The following is a 19,922-nucleotide window of genomic DNA, read 5'->3' as shown; positions in this document are numbered from 1 at the left end:
TACTTATTGCTTTTCGAATATATTTGTAACACTATTAATCAGCGAGGATTTGGAAACTGGCAAATCACTTTTTTTTTAATTCATTCAAAAAAATTAATGAATTAAAAAAATTAATTGGGTTTTTACATTATGAAACGTTAACTGGCCAGAGTGTCTTCCACAACAAATCTGCCTGCCTGCTGGTCGAACTAAGGGCAGGACGGAGCCTGAAGGAACTGAGGCATTAAACATTGTTTGATAATTCTTAGCCTTGGAGTCTTTAGAGTCTTTGTATCCTATTAGCCGCAGGATTAAACAAAGCTCATTTCAAAGTGGTTCAGAGTTGGAGCCCCATGAGTGCCCACTCTGACATATCAAGCAAGCACTTCCATCATCAGTGCCTTTTTAAATCTTTTTTTCTCAGCCCCACCTTTCAGACAGAAAAGTCACCTTTTGTCACTACAAAGTGATGACTATCCTTTTTAATGAATCACGAATGTAATTAAGGAATCATATTACTGTCAGGTGACTCTTTGATTACATACAACCCTACTAGGGACAACTGATTAGACCTTTTGAAACAGTCGGTTAGTGTTTCACTGCCAAACAGAAACTCCAGCATCTGTCTCTAAACTCACAGATCTCTGCTTTCTTACCTAATGCCTCTCTGAGCTCATTAATTCTGGCAGGCTAGCTCTCCAGGTAGAGTAATGATTTGTTTAGTATTAAGAGTCCAGCCTGTGATTCACTCATGGTATGCTTCTAAAGTGACTGCACTGTCATTTGGCCAGGATCACAGGGGATTCACTAAAGGACAATGAATGCCCGATCATTCACATAGGTGTATATGCATGAGCATACACACTGATAAGGACCGACTCAGCCGCATACCCAGCGCACCCACGCACATGCACGCTAAGATTTAGGGTGAAATACCTGGGGGATTAGAATGCGTGGAATGGGAGAGGCTAAGTCGCAGGCAGATCTCTTAGCATTATCATAAAAGGATGAAACCTTTGGAGGATTATGAATTTCGAAAACTTTTGAAATGTCAAGCACTTTCAAGCTGAACTTTTCCACATGTTATGCATTGCTAGCTGTGCTTCTCAGGTTGAGCATGTGGTTACTGGCAACTGAGTTCAATTCAGTTATATAAAACCTATATTTTACACACACTGACACAAAGAAGAACAGAATATAGAGAGAAAACAGGAGTACAAACCTTCATTTCAGCAGGTTTGTAGTAATGGCGATTCTTGTCTTCGTTTGCGGTGCGGTAGCCGTCACGGAGGAAACGTTTGAAGCCATATTTGCCACGGAGCTTGCGGACAATCTTGTCAAGTGTCTGAGTGTAAAGAGCATCATCATCAACAGCAAACGCAGGATAGCTGATGGTTGGAAGTAAAGCTGCATCTGTGTTCTGCCGGAGACAAACAAACAAAAAAAAGATTTACAACAATTATGAACTACGTGAAAAGTTTATGCCACATTTGCTGTACATAATATATATTCCCAGACTGATATTTTTCCTTCATTTTTTTAAAGATATATATATATTTTAGCTACATTTAGTGTTTGTGTGAAAATCCACTGGCATTTTAGGTCAGAGAAATATTTTGAAAATTCCACAGGGACCAAAACTTTTCCCAATGACTGCATCTCACAGTCATTTCGCATAACTTCTGAGTATAAAATGAGGGAAGCCAATAAGATCATTTATTGTACATCTATATATTCTACAGAAAGACTTATTAAACATGCGTGAATGCCCATAAGCGGTTTAGGAGTGAAAGTGTCGGTTTATAAATAAAACACTACAGCACTGACTACATTTACATACAAGCTATCGTTAGGAACGAATCTTGTTATCAGGCTTGACAAACCACTGTGACTGAGCATCTAATAGTCCTACTTTATTGTTTGGTTTACTCTATTAAGCAATGGAAATGAAATCTATGAGGGCATAGCTTCACTGCAAACAGCTATGAATATTTAAAGTTTATTAATAGACAGCAGATTCCAAAAATTTAAAGCCTTTCCATATCCTGTCTGAGCACTGGAATCTATAAAATAACTGCAGGGACAAGTGCTCTGACATGGACGTGGCTATGAACTTGCTTGTCAGCCCGCTTAAGGACCAGATTTCAGTTCTGTTTTGATTTCTGCTGCTCTCCTTTGTAGCGCGTTTCTTTTTTATACTTTGCACATATCTCTGCAGCTCACAGAGGAGCCAGGTGTAGCTCTGTCTAGTCCTATTCATTTATATTCTTTAACTTCTTGTTACAACCCTAATCTACATGGTAACATCCTCAGCAGCTGCAGCTTAAGAAATCATATCAGCTTGCAACACACTCTGTGCAGGTATTGAATGTGTCTGGAATTGAATACTGGATTTCAATCTTTTGACATATTACATGACATAGTGATGATATATTGATATTTTGTATATCTTGACACAATCCTGCCAATTGTTGGTCTCTCCTGCACTCCTTCAGACTTCTTAACGTCAGTCTCCTATGTCTATAATGCCATTGCTGATCGTCTAATTACACTAATTTTCTCCCAGGCTGTTGGTGACTAGACAATTCTGGCTTATAAGTTCGACACACACACACACGCACACACAGACACACAGCTGTAATGATTTAAGTGCCTGCGAGTGTTGGCGAGTAGGAATGATTTTCCTCATGCTTTCTTCTTTGAGCTTTACCTCCCTGCATCTCTATATCCACCTCTTACTTTTGCCATTTCTTGTCAGTGGTGTACCATCAAGAGCTCAGGTGCGGGCAGTGTAATGACTGCACCGTGAGGAAAATACATTGTTGAACTGATATCTACTGACACACTGACATGAGTGCGTGGTCTGTTTGATGTGTGTAATTAACCTTTTAGGTATCTGACATATGCGTGACAGGCTACTATTTGGTAGAGACTACGCATACAGCTGCTTCTCTATGCCATAAAAGGGCGTTGGGGGAAACGTTTGCGTCATGCTGTGCAACTGTGGATATTTTTCTAAGAACAAAGCGATCAGCTCACAGACAAAATGCAACATTTAAAGAATATTTTAATATTTATTCTAGTTCTAATATGATCAATTTAGACAAAATAACAAAAAGGAAATAAAAATAAGATTCTTGATTTTTGAATAAACTATTTTAAAAGATTGCTGCATTTTAGAGCAAACGAAAGGTTACTTGATCACTGTTTTAACGATCACTGCAAGGTGGATATCATAAAATTACTGTGGGAGTGCAGCACTGTGAAGCTTTCTCTCTCCCTTTTTTTTTTTTTTTTTGCTCTGACTGCACATTCCTGTATGCTGGTTCAGCATTTCTCTACAATAGTTAATAGTTTAAATATTTTTAAAATTAAGCAAATGCAAAGTGCTCACTGTGCTGGACTGACACTGGCATCCCAAGACCATGTACCAATTTGTCATAAGCTTTCAGTAAAATTCAGTTTACTGAGTTTGATTCAATTTGCGAGAACAGACACCTCAGAGCGCTTCATATTGTAAGGTAAAAACTAATTAGAGTGAGAACTACAACAATCATATGATCCCCTATGAAGCAAGCAATGGTGGGAAGAAAGAACCTCCCCCTTTCTCTGGAAGAGACTTCCAGCAGAACCAGGGTAAGGGTTTAGGGGTGAGGTAAAAGAGAAGAGAAAGAAGGAGAGAAAAGAGAGACAAGAATAAAATGCATAATGAAGAAGAAATAACTAAGAAATGGTTACCAGAGAGAATCCTGATTACAACCCCACGCTTTATCAAACAGAAATGTTTTAAGCCTAATTGTAGAAGTATGAGGGTGCCAGTATCTCAACTCCAAACTGTGAGCTGGTTCCACAGAAGCGGGGATTGATAGCTGAAAGCACTGGCGCAAGTTCATTCTACTTTTGGAAACTCTAGGAACCACAAAAAAGCCTGCACTCTGAGAGTGAATGGCTCTACAAGATCTTTAAGATACGAAGCTGATAATATTTTGCAAATTTTAGAAGAAAAGTGCTCTATTGCACATATTGCTTTGTGTCTTTTCTGCCTTTTGTTACTTGTGAAATCTGTATGCTTTTCTTTGTTTTATTAAAATTATTTAAAAGATGTACACAGTCAATAAATTGATTGATGTACTCACATGGGAGCGAGACTCTCTGGGTAGTAGAGAGCAAAGGGTTTGCCTGTTCCTGTTGTGAGCATCCAGATCCACAAATATCACAGACCATGAGCAGCCCTGCAGCATAAAAGAAAAGCATCCAATTTACAGCTAAACAATTTGTGCTTCACAGCAACATATAGCTCTATGCATGCAAAACAACAAACATACACAAAGTCCTCCATTTGTCCAAAGAAATAAAAATAAATAAATAAATATGGAAATGCTTAAAATTATTTGGCTTCAAAGCCTCCGGTATTACACCTCCACACATCAAAACACTGTTTTGCTGTAAAACCAGGCAGATACATTTGGATTGCTCATGTTATTGAAGTGCAGTGTGGGAGTGCTTAAACAACAGCTAGTCATCCGATCACTTTAAAAGTCTCCCTGTACAAAAATGAAGCACTACTACCACGATGCAGTTTGTCCATCCAGAGCACTTAAACATTTCCACGAGAGGAAGGGGGGAACATTTTGTGCTTTTTACTCAGTAAGGGAAGCAATCAAACCATTTTTCAGGTTCTAAAAAAAACGGTCCACCGCACTTCATCCATCCATCCATCAGCAGTGCTTATATGAAACCAAGTGGGCAATTCCCCCAAACTGCTAAGCAGTTTCTAATGCAAGTCAGATGCATTATGTATGAATATTGCCAATGTCGCGTTTTTTATTTCTTAAAAAAAAGGAAGAAAAAAAACACATCTGGCCAGGGCTTTTAGTCAAATCAGCAAGCTTTCCTCTAGAAATTTACATAGTGCATACATAGTGAATTGCTAGCCACCAGTGTAGGCAGCTGTGTGACAAGTTAGTGAAAAAACCCACATAAGAAAACAGTGTTAGAAAAGCAATGTATAAAAACACTAACCCACAAAGCAAGCATGTAAAATTAGTGTTTTTGCCTTTTAGATTTGAGCCATTTTGTCTTCTTTTATTTAGTCACATTTTTTAAGCAGAAGCAGACAGTCCAACCAGCTTATCATGCTTTAACTACTACATTTTTCTATTTACTCCTTTTACAAAAAATAAAAAATAAGTTTGAATATGCACTGTATATATGTAGCATAATATCTCTTTCAACAGAACTAAGCAATATAAAAAAAAACTATGCAATAAGTTAAGATAAGTCAGTGAAAAACAAGAGAAGACATAATCTGTAGAATACTCTCAGTGCAACAGCTCAACCCTTTTTGAGCAGTGGATGCTGTTTTAAGGTTTTCTTCAAACAATCTTTGATTTTAGAAAACTAAGCACTGCTTGTTCCTTGTGCATCTATCACTATGCATCCTCATGAGTGATCTGAAGTAAAAACAAAGAAAAGAATGAGATGACTATAACCTGCAGTCTTTGATAGTCTTTGAAGGCAAATATCTGCCAATATAAATTATTTTCAGGTTTTTCTTTTTTATCCCCACTTCTCAATACAACCATCCTTCCACCTACTGTGAGGATTTGGCTCACGCCTCTCAGAAAACCACTGATGTCATTAGGATTTTTTATGGTCTGCTATAAACATTGACTGAATGTCAATTATTTAAAGCCCATTTTTTAAAGACACTATAATGATTTACTTTGAACTTTAACTTGGCACCACTTTCTGTGCACTGATATATGTATAAAATACATTTAATTTACAGAAATATATTAAACTGGACTTTGTTAGGCGTGTGCTTTCCTCTGCTTTATCCCTGCTCTTGACACGGTGTGAATTAGGTGACAGTCCCTTGAGAGAAACTAGAATGTGTTGGGATTTGATTGTAGAGCCGTGTGTAAACAGCACTGTGAATTTAAAGACCGGCGTTAAAGTTGAAGGATCCTCCTCATGTGAGATCAATTTTATCCGCCCAGTTCAATTTGTCACACCGAGAGGCTTCTATCATGCGTTCACAGTGTGATTTTGAGGGGGCTGTGGTGAGGGGTCGGGTGTGACTTTTCCAAAACTGAAGGATGCGTGTCTGTCCGTGTAATACAAAGGCTAACTGTGATATACAGCCACAAGAGTGTGCAGCTGGTGAAAAGTATGATAGAAGAGTTAAGAGTCTACTGAATGTTCCGGTTTAGGGCGTTGAGGGGAAGGAGCTACATTTGGTGCTTGAGGGATGAGCGTCAGCTGGGACATCAAGATTGATAGAGATCATTAATAAGCAACTGAGAAGCTTGTAGCATTCCCACAAAGGGACACGAGACCGGCAGATACAGGCACACTCATTCTCTCACATGTACAGAAGCCCCATACAGCATGGACCATAAAGCAGCCACCTCTATAAATTGATTCTTTCAACAAGCTTGAGCTCAATGACAAAATCCATTTTCAGGCACAGTTAAATCCTTTATTTTGCAGGTGTTCAGAAGAGAAACACAAACAGCAACTTTACGGTCATACCCAACGGCCACATACGATGAGAAGATAAACAGTCTCATCTTAAATGGAGAGAATTGCCACACAAACCATTCTGGGCAAATACCCGAGTGAAGAAAATAAGAAGAAAAGATAATAAGAGAGGAAGCTTGCTAAGTGGAAGGCTTCATTTTCCAATCCATTAGCAGGTATAATGAATGTCTCTGTTTTCTTCTCCTAAAAAAATAAAATAAATAAATAAGAAACATATCCACTAATGGACTTTGCACACAGAAAAACAGGCTCTGAAATTTGGAGGGAAACCTGATTCAACTGTGGCCATCGATCACAGTCTGTAGAAGCAATTTGCTGAGACAAACACAAACATGCACAAACATACTTTCCTGATCAATCGTCCACTCAGAGAAGCAATCTTGCTACAGTGACAGCAGCACTAATTACACTGATGCTGTCTACCTGTAAATAAACTGCAGCTTTCTATTAATTCAGGCTGGTCATCAGGGTGACATCGCACCCAGCTAGGATAACTTCTTGATGTATAGAGGAGATGCACAACACTCCTGCAGATTTGAATGGGCTATAATGCAGTCTACTACCTGGTGGAACAGTTAGAAAGGAGACAAATACATGCGAGTTCGAAAGAGGTGGCAATGTGTAAGAAGTCAGGGACTCAAATACCTGGTTTCCAAACAGGTTGAATCCATTGATGGCCTCCAGTGCAGCTTTAGCAAGGCCCACAGAGCTGTAAAGACAAGAAACCGCAAACTTTCACCAAAACATACAATAAGCAAGTATAATTCAAACTAACATTAATCAGTTTAAGAATATATTATTTTTCATTCTTAAGAAAGCAGAAAAAAAGATGCAACGTGAACCAAATGTGTTTTGAAAATGTCAAAAGTCCCCAAAGTTCACCAAAAAGCATTCTGAATCGTATTTGAATCTTAAATGGCTATCTGTTAGGATTCAATAAAGCTGAAGGCTCCTGAGATTGTGGTCTACTTTCGATAATGGATGATGGAGAGGAGAGAAAAAAAACAGTGCATTTCACAGTGGCTGGCTACTGTGATTGCAATGCAGCCTAAATGTGAATCAATTTTACTGTCATTTTGTTTCCCTTTCTACCCTACCAAGATTTCCCTAGAAAAGAACAGAGAGGAGAGAGGGAAAAATGCAGGAAACTTGCCATTGACTGGTGGTAGATCTGCTGACATATTAAAAAGCATTCGTACAGATGATGGGAGGCTAATTTAGCCTCTAAAATAGTTCTGCTGAAAGTAGTTCTGTGTAACACACAGACATACACACACACGCGCAAACTGACAGCAGTGGTCAGAAATCCTGACAGTACCTCACATGTACATAGAATGCTTTAAAGCTTTGTGTAAACCCAGGATGTTAAAAAAAAGTGATGCTTGGAATCAGGACCAGAGTAAAATGATGATGCAACCATTTCAGTTGACAGGTGGAGATAAGGTTTCGCATGATGAAAATATTGCTGCAGACTGTACAACAGTCTTCTGCTACTCTGACAGTAGGTGTGTTTACATACAGTGGTTCATTTCTCAAAACTGACATATGAAACACTGTATGTGTGGATCAGTACTGATCCACACACCCCAACTTTTCTTTACTTGATTAAAACTGGACAAACTCATTGTGATTGTGATTCTGTGATGGACTCTGATCGGTGATTCTGCAAGTGCCAGAATCACCAACTGCTCAGGAATGATCCACTGTGAATCCTGTGAGCTTAGAGCCATATTCATGTTTCGAAGCCGGACGAGACAGTTGAGGAATGGTTCTAATATGGAGTTTGATTATTATACAGATCGTGTTTCCGTGGAGCCATTCTGAATTGTTCAGTTTTTGGATACGCCACAGTAATTAATACAAAAGTACATATATAAGCCAACTCATTAACTGGGGGAATCCAAAAGCATGGCGAGGAGAGATAGAAACATGAAAAGACACAGCACTTCTCAATACACTGAATTTGTTATCTTTTCTTGAGGACATCTTGACAGGTGGGTGCCAATAGCTCTGGATTGTTGGAGAAAGAAAAAAAAGACATGCTTTTCAGAGATAAGCAATAGCAGAAATTGAGGATCTTTATCAAGAAACCGAGCGAGGAGAGAGAGGCCGGTTTGACCTTGGATGATAAATCAGTTAGGGAAAAAGAGTCAACACAGGCTAAAACCAGTGCTGGTGTTTGAACAGGTTGTTCCAAATCCTTATCTGCATGGAGGTCAACCATTCAGATTGCTGGTCCATTACAATTTCTTTTAATATAGGCTATTTACTTGCTGACTGACATTTTTTTTTAAAGCTACCAACTTGTGCTGATTTGACATTTCCATAAGTACACACTGACCCGACAAACGCCCCACTAGATCACAGAGACTTGACTATAAAGAAAAGCGTTACATGTTCCCACATTTCTGCTGCTTCCTGCTGGAAATACAGTGTTTTTACATTTATTGTTTGGTACTGATCTATTTATATGGAGAGGAAAGAAAAGGAAGATTGAATAGATAAGAGTCCTTGCTATAGTTAATGTTATTTTCTCTGTAAGCAAAAACCATTAGAATTTCACAATCAAGTGAATTAAAATTCATAGATATTACAAATAAACTTGACTCAGAGCCCTATCACTAAAAGTCTGAAATCATTAGGGGTTTTGTAGTTAATTTCAAGAAGATGGAACCATCTACATCATTGTTGTTTTTCCAAGCGCTGCACTCACCTTCAGTGAGACAGAAACAGAGGGTCCAGGCAAATATGATTTGCAGTTACTTAAGAAGGAAACCAAAGTAATACTTCAGTAAAACTAAAAGATCTGTTTTAAGGGGTGTATTTGGCCCATGGAGCATTTAAGCACTGTTGCATTTTTAAAAAAACTATTGTTTCTCTCTTGTGACTAATCAAGGCAATATTCAGGAACAGTAGGCACCTCATTTTACTGCTAAACCCACTGCTCAATCCCCAATTTAAAGCAATAGCTGCTAAGGTTTAAAAAAAAAAAAGGGAAAAAAAAAAACATGAGCAGCTAAGGTGAGCACAGTGAAGAATTTACCAGGTAAAGAGCTACACATTTCCCTCAGGTGTGGGTGGACAAGGTGGTGGAAGGTGACTCGATATTGGTCTACTCATCAGACAGATACAAAAAATGACTCCAGATGCATTCTAATGCATCAGATGAGTGGATGTGTAAAATGGCAACTCTTAAGTGACACATTTAGCATATTAAATATATGTAAAATATATCCATCCATTCTCTTCCACTTATCCATTTCAGGGCTGCGGGTGGCGCTGGAGCCTATCCCAGCTGTCATAAAGTGAGAGGCAGGGTAGAACCTGGACAAGTTGCCAGTCTGTCGCAGGGCTAACACATAGAGACAGACAACAATTCACACCGAAGGGCAATTTAGAATCACCAGTTAACCTAACCCCATAAACTGCATGTCTTTGGACTGTTGGAGGAAGGTGAAGTACCCGGAGAGAACCCACCCAACACAGGGAGAACATACAAACTCCACTCAGAAAGACCCCAGCCTGATGAACTGAACTCGGGACCTTCTTGCTAACCATGTAAAATATAGAGCAAACCCATGAAATATGGGTTTGCTCTAAAAACATTTATTTTGAATCTTTGATACATTCTCACATCTTTTTTTCTTGTGTTACATCTTTCCCACAGACCTTATTTCAGGTATGTAACTTAAGAGTTTCAGGACTTTTGCAGCACCCTACATACAGGACATATTCTGGCCAGTACTAAAAAAGTGGTCAAAGTATAGAGAAAAGCAAAAGTAAGGTAAAAAAAAAAAAAAAGAGAGAGAGAAAGGTATTCTTTTAAAAGAACGGAGAGTGTGGAGAGAATTTTTTTGTGATTTGTCTATCTTTTTACTGACCTGGAATGCAGCTCAGTGCTGCCATTATTGTACTTGCTGCCTCTCTCCCACATGCCAAAGTCGGGTACCCTATATGCTCTTTCCACGCAGAAAACCAGGTTCTGGATGAAGGAAACCTGCATGTAGAAAACAAACATACATGGGACACTTGGAAAACATGCAACATACTGTGGTTATGCAACCTGCATACACAGAGTATACTGACACACACACCCATGTATGCATTTAAACAGGGCTAGAGACAGAAGCTGTGTCCAAAAAGAAAGTGGAATCACAGTACATAATGTACTGTAGCTGCGCACGCAAGCACGCACACATATATATAAATTAACGTCTGGATCCATTGACAAATGACCTTTGATACTGATCTGGGGTGATGAGTACAACTCTCTCTCATTACAAAGGTTACTACGGTGAAAAAGAAAGCTGATTTCTAATCAATGCTCAAGGTGAAACTGACCCTATAGCTAGAGACTGTAATTAAACAGGATAGAGCACCAGTATGTGAAGCTAGAGCTTCATTGCCTTGTCAGCTACCCTTAACTATAAAGACACTATATCAATACACTTTACAAATTGCACTTAAAACAAATGCCACCCTTTAGATACAGACTCTAAAAACTCATCAGTAGTGTTGTTGATTCCACCAAACATTACAGCAGCATCAAAATGTTTAAAATTGCAGTTAGCCGATTTCAGACGTTTCTTATAACTAGCATCTGGCCCACGCAGATTCCTGCAAAATTATACTGTATACATATAGGAAAAAATAAACTAAAAAGTGAGACATATAATGTGCCAGTGCATGGGTGTATGTGCTTGAGTGATGGTAGATTTAATCTAAAATGATAAAGTGGTGGAGGGAAATTGAGAGATGAGAGTAAAACAGCTGAAAGAGAAAGACAGAACCTGTGTAGGTCTTAAATAGGCCAGGCAGTGAAGATGGGCAGAGGAAGAGGGAGCAAAGCAGATGAGGCTGGGAAAGAGGGAAAGGTGTTTGCCGGGTCTCTTATTGGGGGGTTTTATGAGCAGAGTGATTAACGAGGGGAACTTTTTAGTATCTTAATGGTATCTTAATGAATGTTACTGCCCATCGGCCAAATGAGCCTCTCTGTCTCCCTGCTGCTAGAAAACCATCCTGGCCAGTTCTGCTCCCCCCCCCCCTTTTGTGGGGGGCGGGGGCTGACTATTTGGGAACACGGGCACATTGGCAAAAGCAAACTACATGTGCTTCTGCTTTTACCATGTGCCAGCAGCTCTCACATATACACCTGTGTGAAAAAAAACACCCCAGACATACAAACTGGCTAATGAGTCGCTCCATTTCATGCTGCATGAAACTGAAAATGGCATCTGGAAGGAGGTCGATAGTGTATCTTCTCAGAGGACATGCATCAGCCTTTCTATGCCAGTCTAAGAAAAAAATATACTGCAATGCAGCTTCCAGCTCAGTCAAGTGAACACCGATGGACTTCACAAGTAGTGACAGCCAACAACAAACTAATAAACACTCTAATAATGTGATTAGTCCAAATGAAACACATTTCAAACAGTGTTCAGTGAGAAAGCCAATCTCAAATCCTTATGCTCAGTGCATCTGATGTTTGTTAATGTGAGATTGGGGGAGGCATGCTTCAGTTTGTATTACACAACCTAATAAGCACTGTTTAACCATGCAAATTAAGGTTGCTGCACAAACAGGACTGCCCTCATAAAAAAGTTACATTGTCAATTTGCTTTGTTCAGAGTGAGAAATGGAGAAAAATGAGAGATGACTGGGTTGGGAGGTGTGCGTAGGGGATACGCTCACTAATTGGTTAGCGGTATAATGTTTCACTATGTCCTTACTTTCTTAAGATAAGCTCAATTTAGTAAACAAATGGATTCCTTTACCAGGGGCACAAATTTCACTGCTCTGTGGCGGTAAGTAAAGCTGAGCAGGCTGTAAAAACTAACAGAATTAATGACGTTCCAAATACTCCTGCGGGCCACATAATAAACAGCACAGTGTGTAAACTTAACAGCCAAGTTGCCTTCTTGTTTTATTTAGAGCCAAACATAAAAAAGGCAAAAAAATGACACCAACAGATAAATCAAAGTACAAGAGACCGTTCAGCTTTTCAGTAATAGAGGGCTGGTGTGTTGCCAAACACAACGTTACCGGTTCGATTCTCAGGAGGCTATTTAAGCTTCCACAATGAAATCATCTAAACGTTTCTCCGCTGAAAGTCAACTGAGCGGCTCAGCAAGAGCATAAATGTGAGCCAAGCTATAAAAGTGAGATACTGTCCCCTGATCCTGCATTTGTGTCAGCTCTAGGATATCTGTAGGGGATTTAGGATATATCTAACTGGCTTTAGAGACCCTTTGGTCTTACTTTACAGCAGCTAGCTCAATTTCAGAAGGTAGCATCAGATTACTTAGATCATTTAAACTATATCGTGGTGTATTTTAGAATAAATACAGAATTTCACAAAAATACTTTTTTCCAAAGTGTGCACATGCATACTCACAAGTTGGGAATAAGCATTGCTCATAGGGTATGCATATTAGAGAAGCTGGGAGATCTTTTAAAATACAACATTGCCACAGATGCACAGCACCATGGAAAATCCACAAAGTGATAAAATGTAACAAAATAAACTCTGTGGTTATTTTTCATGCAGTTTATAATCATAATCAGTACATTTAACCTTGACAGCAAGTGAGACCAGAGATTGACACTGTTTGCCTCCTGCTCACAGTTTAGAAAATGTAGAGATACACAGGCCAACATTTAGATCCTAATATTCAAAACTGATCCGCTTAGCAGTCATTTTAACGCCTTGTTTACCTCGTCGGTGTTGTAAATGATCTGCAGACCAGAGCAGATCATCTCCACCAAGTACAGCAGGAATAAAGAAACTGCATCGATCTGTAGAGGTGACAGAGGGAAGTAGAGTGGATAAGATGCCATCAAAACAATTACTATCATTTGCACATACACTGTATAATAACTGCATACTTATCAATTTGTCTTCAATTTCTCACACAGTGCAGAGAATGAGACATGACTTTACAGTAGCTATTAAACTTTTGACATTGGAAATCATCAACAATGGTGAAGTTGCTGGAAAAAATAGAATAATCAATAAATAAGTTATTACCTCTTTTACATTTTTGAATGTTTTTTCTCCCCTCACAGGCAACTAACCTTGCAGCTTTATTTCGATTTTTCTCTCTCTCTCTCTCTCTAGCTCTCTTGATGTATTGGCCACCCTTCACTAGAAATGCATTCTCCATTCAAATGCTACACACCAAACTGACCTCTGTTAATACCACTGATAGAGGAACAAGCCGTTTTAGTGCCAATTTAGTGCACAAGCACTTCTCGGAGAAAGTCATTTTTCTGAGCGTCTATGCATGCCAGGCAGAGGGGCTGAGGAAATGAGACATTTTAATGGCATTTCCCCCCCATTCAAAACACTTGAAACAAAACCTGTCACAAAGAGATTGATTGTCTAATTTATTCATCCTGTTGTTCATTCATCTTTAGCAAGGTTCACTTGCCACGAAGCTTCTTCTCTGACCTCATTTTTTCCTAAAGTTATATTAAATATGTGACACAAAATAAAATACCAGGGTGGCAAATTTTACTCTACACTTTTTACAATATACAGTAAAACCCCTAGGTAACACACACACATCAAATACACAGGTGTAGGCATGAAGAATTCATTTGGTAGTTGCCCCATTTTTTTACTTGTCTGCTTGCTGGCTGACCTGCAGGTGGTGGTAGTTGCCGTGCAAGTAAACCTCATCTCCGGTGTCCACATGGAAGACAGAGTGCAGACACTTTGAGGGGCTAGGATCCTGTTTAAACTCCTCCACCTAAAAGAGATACAGAGAGAGAGAAATAGAGAGAGATGAAAGGATGAAAGAAAGATCCAGGGAAAAGGAGGGAGAGAGAAATTCAAAGGGAGAGACATCCATGTCCCCAACAGAGGTTCCTAGAAGAAACTCTAGGTATACTAGAGCTGCCTTCAACAAATTCAAAAACATACCAGCCGAAACCTTTTGTATCGAGTCAAACATGGTGATGAACTTTCTTTACACCCTGTAATATCTGTCATGTCTCTTATGGTTGCACTGCTTTAGGCAAAGATGGCACCTCCTCTCCTCTCTAATTCTATATATGTCAATTCTAGCGAATGAAATTCAATGCTGCTTCTTGTTTCTCCATCCTCTTCTGTCCATTCTTCTCTTTCCCCCATGTCAATTTGTCACGGCAGATTCTCACTTCCCCGGGATTTCTTTTTTTCCAACTGTTTACTCACATTGGTTTTCTATAATTTTCTCAGGCATCTTGAGATAACTGCTGTGAATGGAAAAAATGTAAAATTGCACTTCACTTCCTTTCAGCATGTTCTCTTGAGCTAAAATGGTTTATTTTTTTTTTATATTTAATCTGTCAAACCAAACTTCTTTTACTGCATTCACTTTTGCTGACCCATCAACTTCCAGGGTTTTTTCCTGGCTCCAAAGGCTGGGGTGAAGGGTGATGAGAATGTAAGCATAATTGGTCTGCATATAGTTAAGTCTTAACAGAAGTCAGTGGATTTCCACATCTGGCTCCTTTGTCTTAGGCCACTTAAATGTTAGACTTTGTTTGTTTGTCTTTTTGGCTCCTCCATTTCAATTACTACTTCAGCTTATTCTAGCTTTCTTTGCAGCTTTTTCAATTCAGTTAGTCTTGCTACTTAAATTTAATCAGCTACTTAAATCTTAACCACCGTCTGCCTGCACTGTTTTTTCAATCTATGTACTTCAATCTATTATAGCCATACAAATATGATTCAAAAGGTCTAAAGAAACTAACATTTCTTTAACATTTTTAAGCCATTTCAAAACAATTAAATGTTTAAAATCCTGGCTGCAAGAGTTCATACCCACTCCAGTCATACATGCTGCACATAATCTGTTCTTTTGTTTTAGTTTTTAATAAAATAACCTGATAAAGAGTGAAGAGTTTAATCAGGGAACCCCACACAAGCAGATACACGTTACAGTACAAACATCTCTGCTCAGAACCACATAAGGGCCAGATTATGGCAGCCAAAATGATAACACTGTTTAAAACAAGACATGTACAACAGTTTAGTTGTGCTTTGTCCTCAATGGTTTATTGGTGGCTTTGCATGTGTTTGCTTCATCGACTCCACTACACACCAAATCACCGATGGGCCGCCTGTCCTGTCGCACAGTTATAAATAATTGGCCCTTTGTCCCATTTTCACCTCCTTTGTTTCTTTTCTCTACTTCTCTCACGCTCTCTCTATCATTAACTCCCTCGTTGTTATCTCCATTTTTTCTACTTCCTACCTTCTTTCTTTCTTCTAGCTCTCTATCTCCAGTACTTTACACTATGAGCTCTTTTATTTGGGTTCTTTTGTTTGGCATACAGCCCCCCCCCCCCGCCCCCCTCTATTTTGCTATATAGTCAGGTCATAGTGGAGACCTGCTGTCCCACTTTCACTGAAACTGCTCCATTTCTTGCCATCCCATAGTGAGTAATGCTTATGTGTGTATGTGTACAGAATAAGAGGGGTACCTTCTGTCAGCAGCTAACGCTGTTGTTTATGTTTCTATAAAACTTGCTTTTGTGTAGCGGTCTCCCTGATTCTTGCTCCTGCAGAGCCACAGTGTCAAGTGGCTCCACTCTTGGGATATTTGAAGAGGCCCCTGATCTTGCTTATTGTTTCAAGTGCTGCAATGCGCCAATATGGGCTTCAATTTAGCAAACTACTTCAACGCCTGCTGTTTTAACAGTCCACTTTCATGCATTTATTTTCCATCTTTAGCTACGCACAAAACTCTTCCATCTCATCAAGCCAATTAACTGCAATTCCTTATCATTTCTCACTGAACAGGAAATGACTTTCATTTTCAAAACCAAGTCATGTTAAAGGGATACAGGGAGCTCAATAACTGTTTAGATGATCACAAATAAATGATCAGCTCATGTTTTAACACAATTGATCAATGTTTTGGTCTCTTCAGGCAGTGTAACAAGCCATACACAAAAACACTGACTTATTGGCCTATTTAGTGTTCCAGCAGCCACTGGCACATAATTAGCATTCAGAGCACAGTGGAAAAAAATGTATTTAAAAAAAAAAAAGAAAAGTAAAGTTGCAGGGTCTTGAACTGACAAAAAATGACTTAAAATATGCTAAAGAAATAGATGTTGGATTTGCAATAATGATAAGTGGGCCACAATTCCTCCACAGCATTGAAAAAGACTCATTGACAGTTATTGCAAATCCTTGAATAGCTGTTGTTGCTGCTAAGGGTGGCCCAACCAGTCATCAGGTTTAGGGGGCAATCACTTTTGACACAGGGCCATCTAGAGTTTTTTATTTCTTAATCATAAAGAACTTTGTTTACACCACTGTATGTATGTATTAAGGAGAGGGATGTCACAGTAACACAAGAAGGCCGGTGTTAGTTAAATATAGAAATGGAAAAGAGTGTTGTTTGCAGCCTTAATAAGCCTGGACTGTGAGTTCCTCTGTTGCATATATAATAATTTGTATTAACAAATTTTGTTCTGGATCACAACGCTGCCTGAATTTCAATGCAAATCAGCATAAAAGCAGAACATCTATATAGAATGTTGTATCTGTTGTTCACTGTCTCTGTTTCATGAGTTTCTCCTGCAGTATTGTCCAATTCCTTGAGGAAAACACACAAGTATTATATTTATTTATTTGTTATAATTAAGTTAAAACACCTTAGGACATTGTTTAAAGATACAGAAATTGATTACTTGAAGGAAGAAAAAAGATCTGGTGACATTTTAAACAATGTATTTTAAGCATTAATATTTTTATTATCATTGTTTTCATCAGTAATCTCTAAATGTTTCGGTATACCTTTGTATTCAGTATGAACAGAGCTGTTTTAAATAAACATAAACAGCCACCTCATTTGTTTATCAATGGCAAAGGTAGAATCTTTTCCTTTAAGAAAACTGTAATTGTTAAATAAAAGATATCCTTTCTTCCTCATACACTATCTTATAATCAGTGGACAGTGGGGCACAGCTGCTGTATTTGCTCTGTGATATTTGCCCCGCAGTGCCTCCATGTCACATTTTCCATAAAAATGCCATGTACTTCGTAAGCGTTGGTGACGGGGCCATAACGAAAGCTGTTCTGTGTAATTAACTGTGTAAACGCAGCTTTGTAATTAAGACACAGAAACTCTCTCCCCTAAATTGGATCGTCAAGGTCGAGGCAAGATGAAAGAGGATGCCTTTCAACGGTGCACACTATATACGTGCAGATACACAGGGACACAGCAGGCTGCTCTATTAAAAAATATGCTCAACGAGGAAAAAAAAAATATTCAGGAGACATATCTGGCTTTCTTCGAATACATAACATGGTTTGCCAATTTTTTTTTCCTCATTTACAGCCTGATCCACACATTCATCAGTTTTCAGTAGAGGTGGCGTGAAATTTTCCTCCTTCGGAGCAAAAGTCATTGGAAATTAGGAGACTGCTGGTTATTAAGCCCTCAGGACTAAATCAACTGGCTCTTTTTGTTATTTGTTGTGATATGAAAGAGGAACCAGATGTGTCCAAGGCTGTAGCACTAAGAGGCTTTGATGAGCAGGAATATACCTTTGATCTGCAACGCAGTGTGTAATTTCGGGGGTGTTTTTATGCAAACATGCAGAAGCTGTACTGAGCCAGGATAAAACACTCACCTTATCAGCCTGTCTCATGTAACAGTAGAGAATTCCTCTCATGCACTTGATAGCAGAATGCTCCAACTCGTGAGTTCGTCCCATATCATCATCAATGCGTCTGAAGGGCAGGGAACAAAGGCCGAACACATGAAGACAAACAGTCACTTACATCAACTCCTTTTGTTTTAAAAATGGCAAATATTAATAACTGGGCCTCAGAGTCACAGTTGGTCTTTTGGTCAGTATTCTTACTCCTTAAATGTGCTAAAGTAACAGCAGAGATCTCACAACTTAATATGAAGGACAAGTTTTCTGAGGCAAAAAAAAAGTCCAAGTAGTCAGAAGATCTGACACGTTGTAGAACTGTCTAAACTGTTATTTTAGTCAAATAAAATATGGGTGAAAGAGACGCAGAACATCAGAACCAGCAGAATAAATGATAAATAAATCATGCTAAATAATAAGGTCTTTAATTCCTTACTACCTTTTAGTCAAGCTATTTTGTTTCCAAGTTTTAACAAATAACAAATAATAAATAACCTGCTGAACCCTTTTTGGGGTAAGAAAGATAAAAAAAAATAAAAAAATAAAATCAGGTTTAGGTTGATATAACCCAGATCAAGCCAAAATTTTGCATTCATAAAGCTCGAAATGTTTGCCTAGCCCATATTTCATCAATAGGATTGTGGATCCATCCTAAATATTATTGTGATACAGAGAACTACCATGTGATTTTGACATTGACAACACAAATCCTGATCTGATGAGCATTGGAAGAGTAGTAATGGTCAATCATTTTGTTCCATTAAAGCTGTCAGTTGGCCAGGAGTACTGTGAAGATCAAACTGCTTAACCCAAGACTAAATACAATGGTTCTCTGTCTGTTGTAGTTACCTATAGCTATGAAATAATGATCATACTGTAAATTAGTGATTTTCTTTCTCTTTAGACTTTCCTACACGTAGTACTGATTTTGAAGTATATTAGTCATCAGTGCTGATAAATTCACATTTAATAGTGAATGCAAATTAACAAAAAAATGAATGGCTATGCACTATAGAAAAATGCATTCAAATTGTGGGGAAACAATTCAGCTTTAAACTAAATCTGTTAGGTATGGAAAACAAAAGTTTTGAAAGTCCTGAAATGAATACTGGTAGTGAAATGCCACTTTGTACCTCGGTTGCAGCAACCACAGTGCGAATCAGCACATTCTGAGGCTGGCAGATTTCAGATGTGTTTGACAAAGGTCAAGCTAATAATGACTCTGGCTAACAACAAAGGAAAGCTAAGCCACTGATGTTATACTCGTTTAAAATTTCCGAGGTACACAATACATTAATGACTGCCTTCAAGACATGACCCTGTGCATCAAAACCGATTGCATGGACTTGTTAGTTAAAGGAAATTTTCATTAAAGCTACCCAGTGTCATTAACAAGAAAGTATATATAACAAATAGAAAATATGAATAGGCAAAACTGCAGATAAAAGCCATCATGTTTCCTTAAAATAGAAGTTTGTGGTAACTCCAACTGCCAGCCTAGTGGTTGAATCTCACACACACATACTCAAACACACACAGCATCTGAGTGTGAAGTAAGTAATGGCACTATCCAAGCCTGTCAGATGAGAATCATCTTAATTAAATCCCAGTGACAATTCTAATAGGAGGCAGCCATGACTGATGACTGGGATCTGCCTCTGGTCACATCACTGCAGTACACTCTATTTTTACCCGGCTCTTTCCCTCCGTCTTCCCCCTCCATCTAGTTTCTTCTC

General features: G+C 38.7%; 1 protein-coding gene across 2 annotated transcripts in view; it reads right to left on the bottom strand.

Annotated features, from left to right (window-relative positions):
* Positions 1-19,922, bottom strand: part of phkb (phosphorylase kinase, beta) — a 91,674-nt gene that overhangs the window by 53,858 nt on the left and 17,894 nt on the right. For both annotated transcript variants that reach the window (XM_039613342.1, XM_039613338.1), the window contains 7 exons: positions 18,160-18,259; positions 14,169-14,276; positions 13,240-13,320; positions 10,407-10,522; positions 7,171-7,234; positions 4,116-4,211; positions 1,202-1,399 (listed from right to left, as the gene is read on the bottom strand). In XM_039613342.1, coding sequence (XP_039469276.1) covers positions 1,202-1,399; positions 4,116-4,211; positions 7,171-7,234; positions 10,407-10,522; positions 13,240-13,320; positions 14,169-14,276; positions 18,160-18,259 — 763 coding nt within the window. The remainder of the gene's footprint in view (positions 1-1,201; positions 1,400-4,115; positions 4,212-7,170; positions 7,235-10,406; positions 10,523-13,239; positions 13,321-14,168; positions 14,277-18,159; positions 18,260-19,922) is intronic.

The sequence above is a fragment of the Oreochromis aureus genome, linkage group 1 (genome assembly GCF_013358895.1).
Source record: "Oreochromis aureus strain Israel breed Guangdong linkage group 1, ZZ_aureus, whole genome shotgun sequence".
Lineage (NCBI taxonomy): Eukaryota > Metazoa > Chordata > Actinopteri > Cichliformes > Cichlidae > Oreochromis > Oreochromis aureus.
Note: the sequence above shows the minus strand (reverse complement) of the source record. Positions and strands in the feature narration are given on the sequence as shown.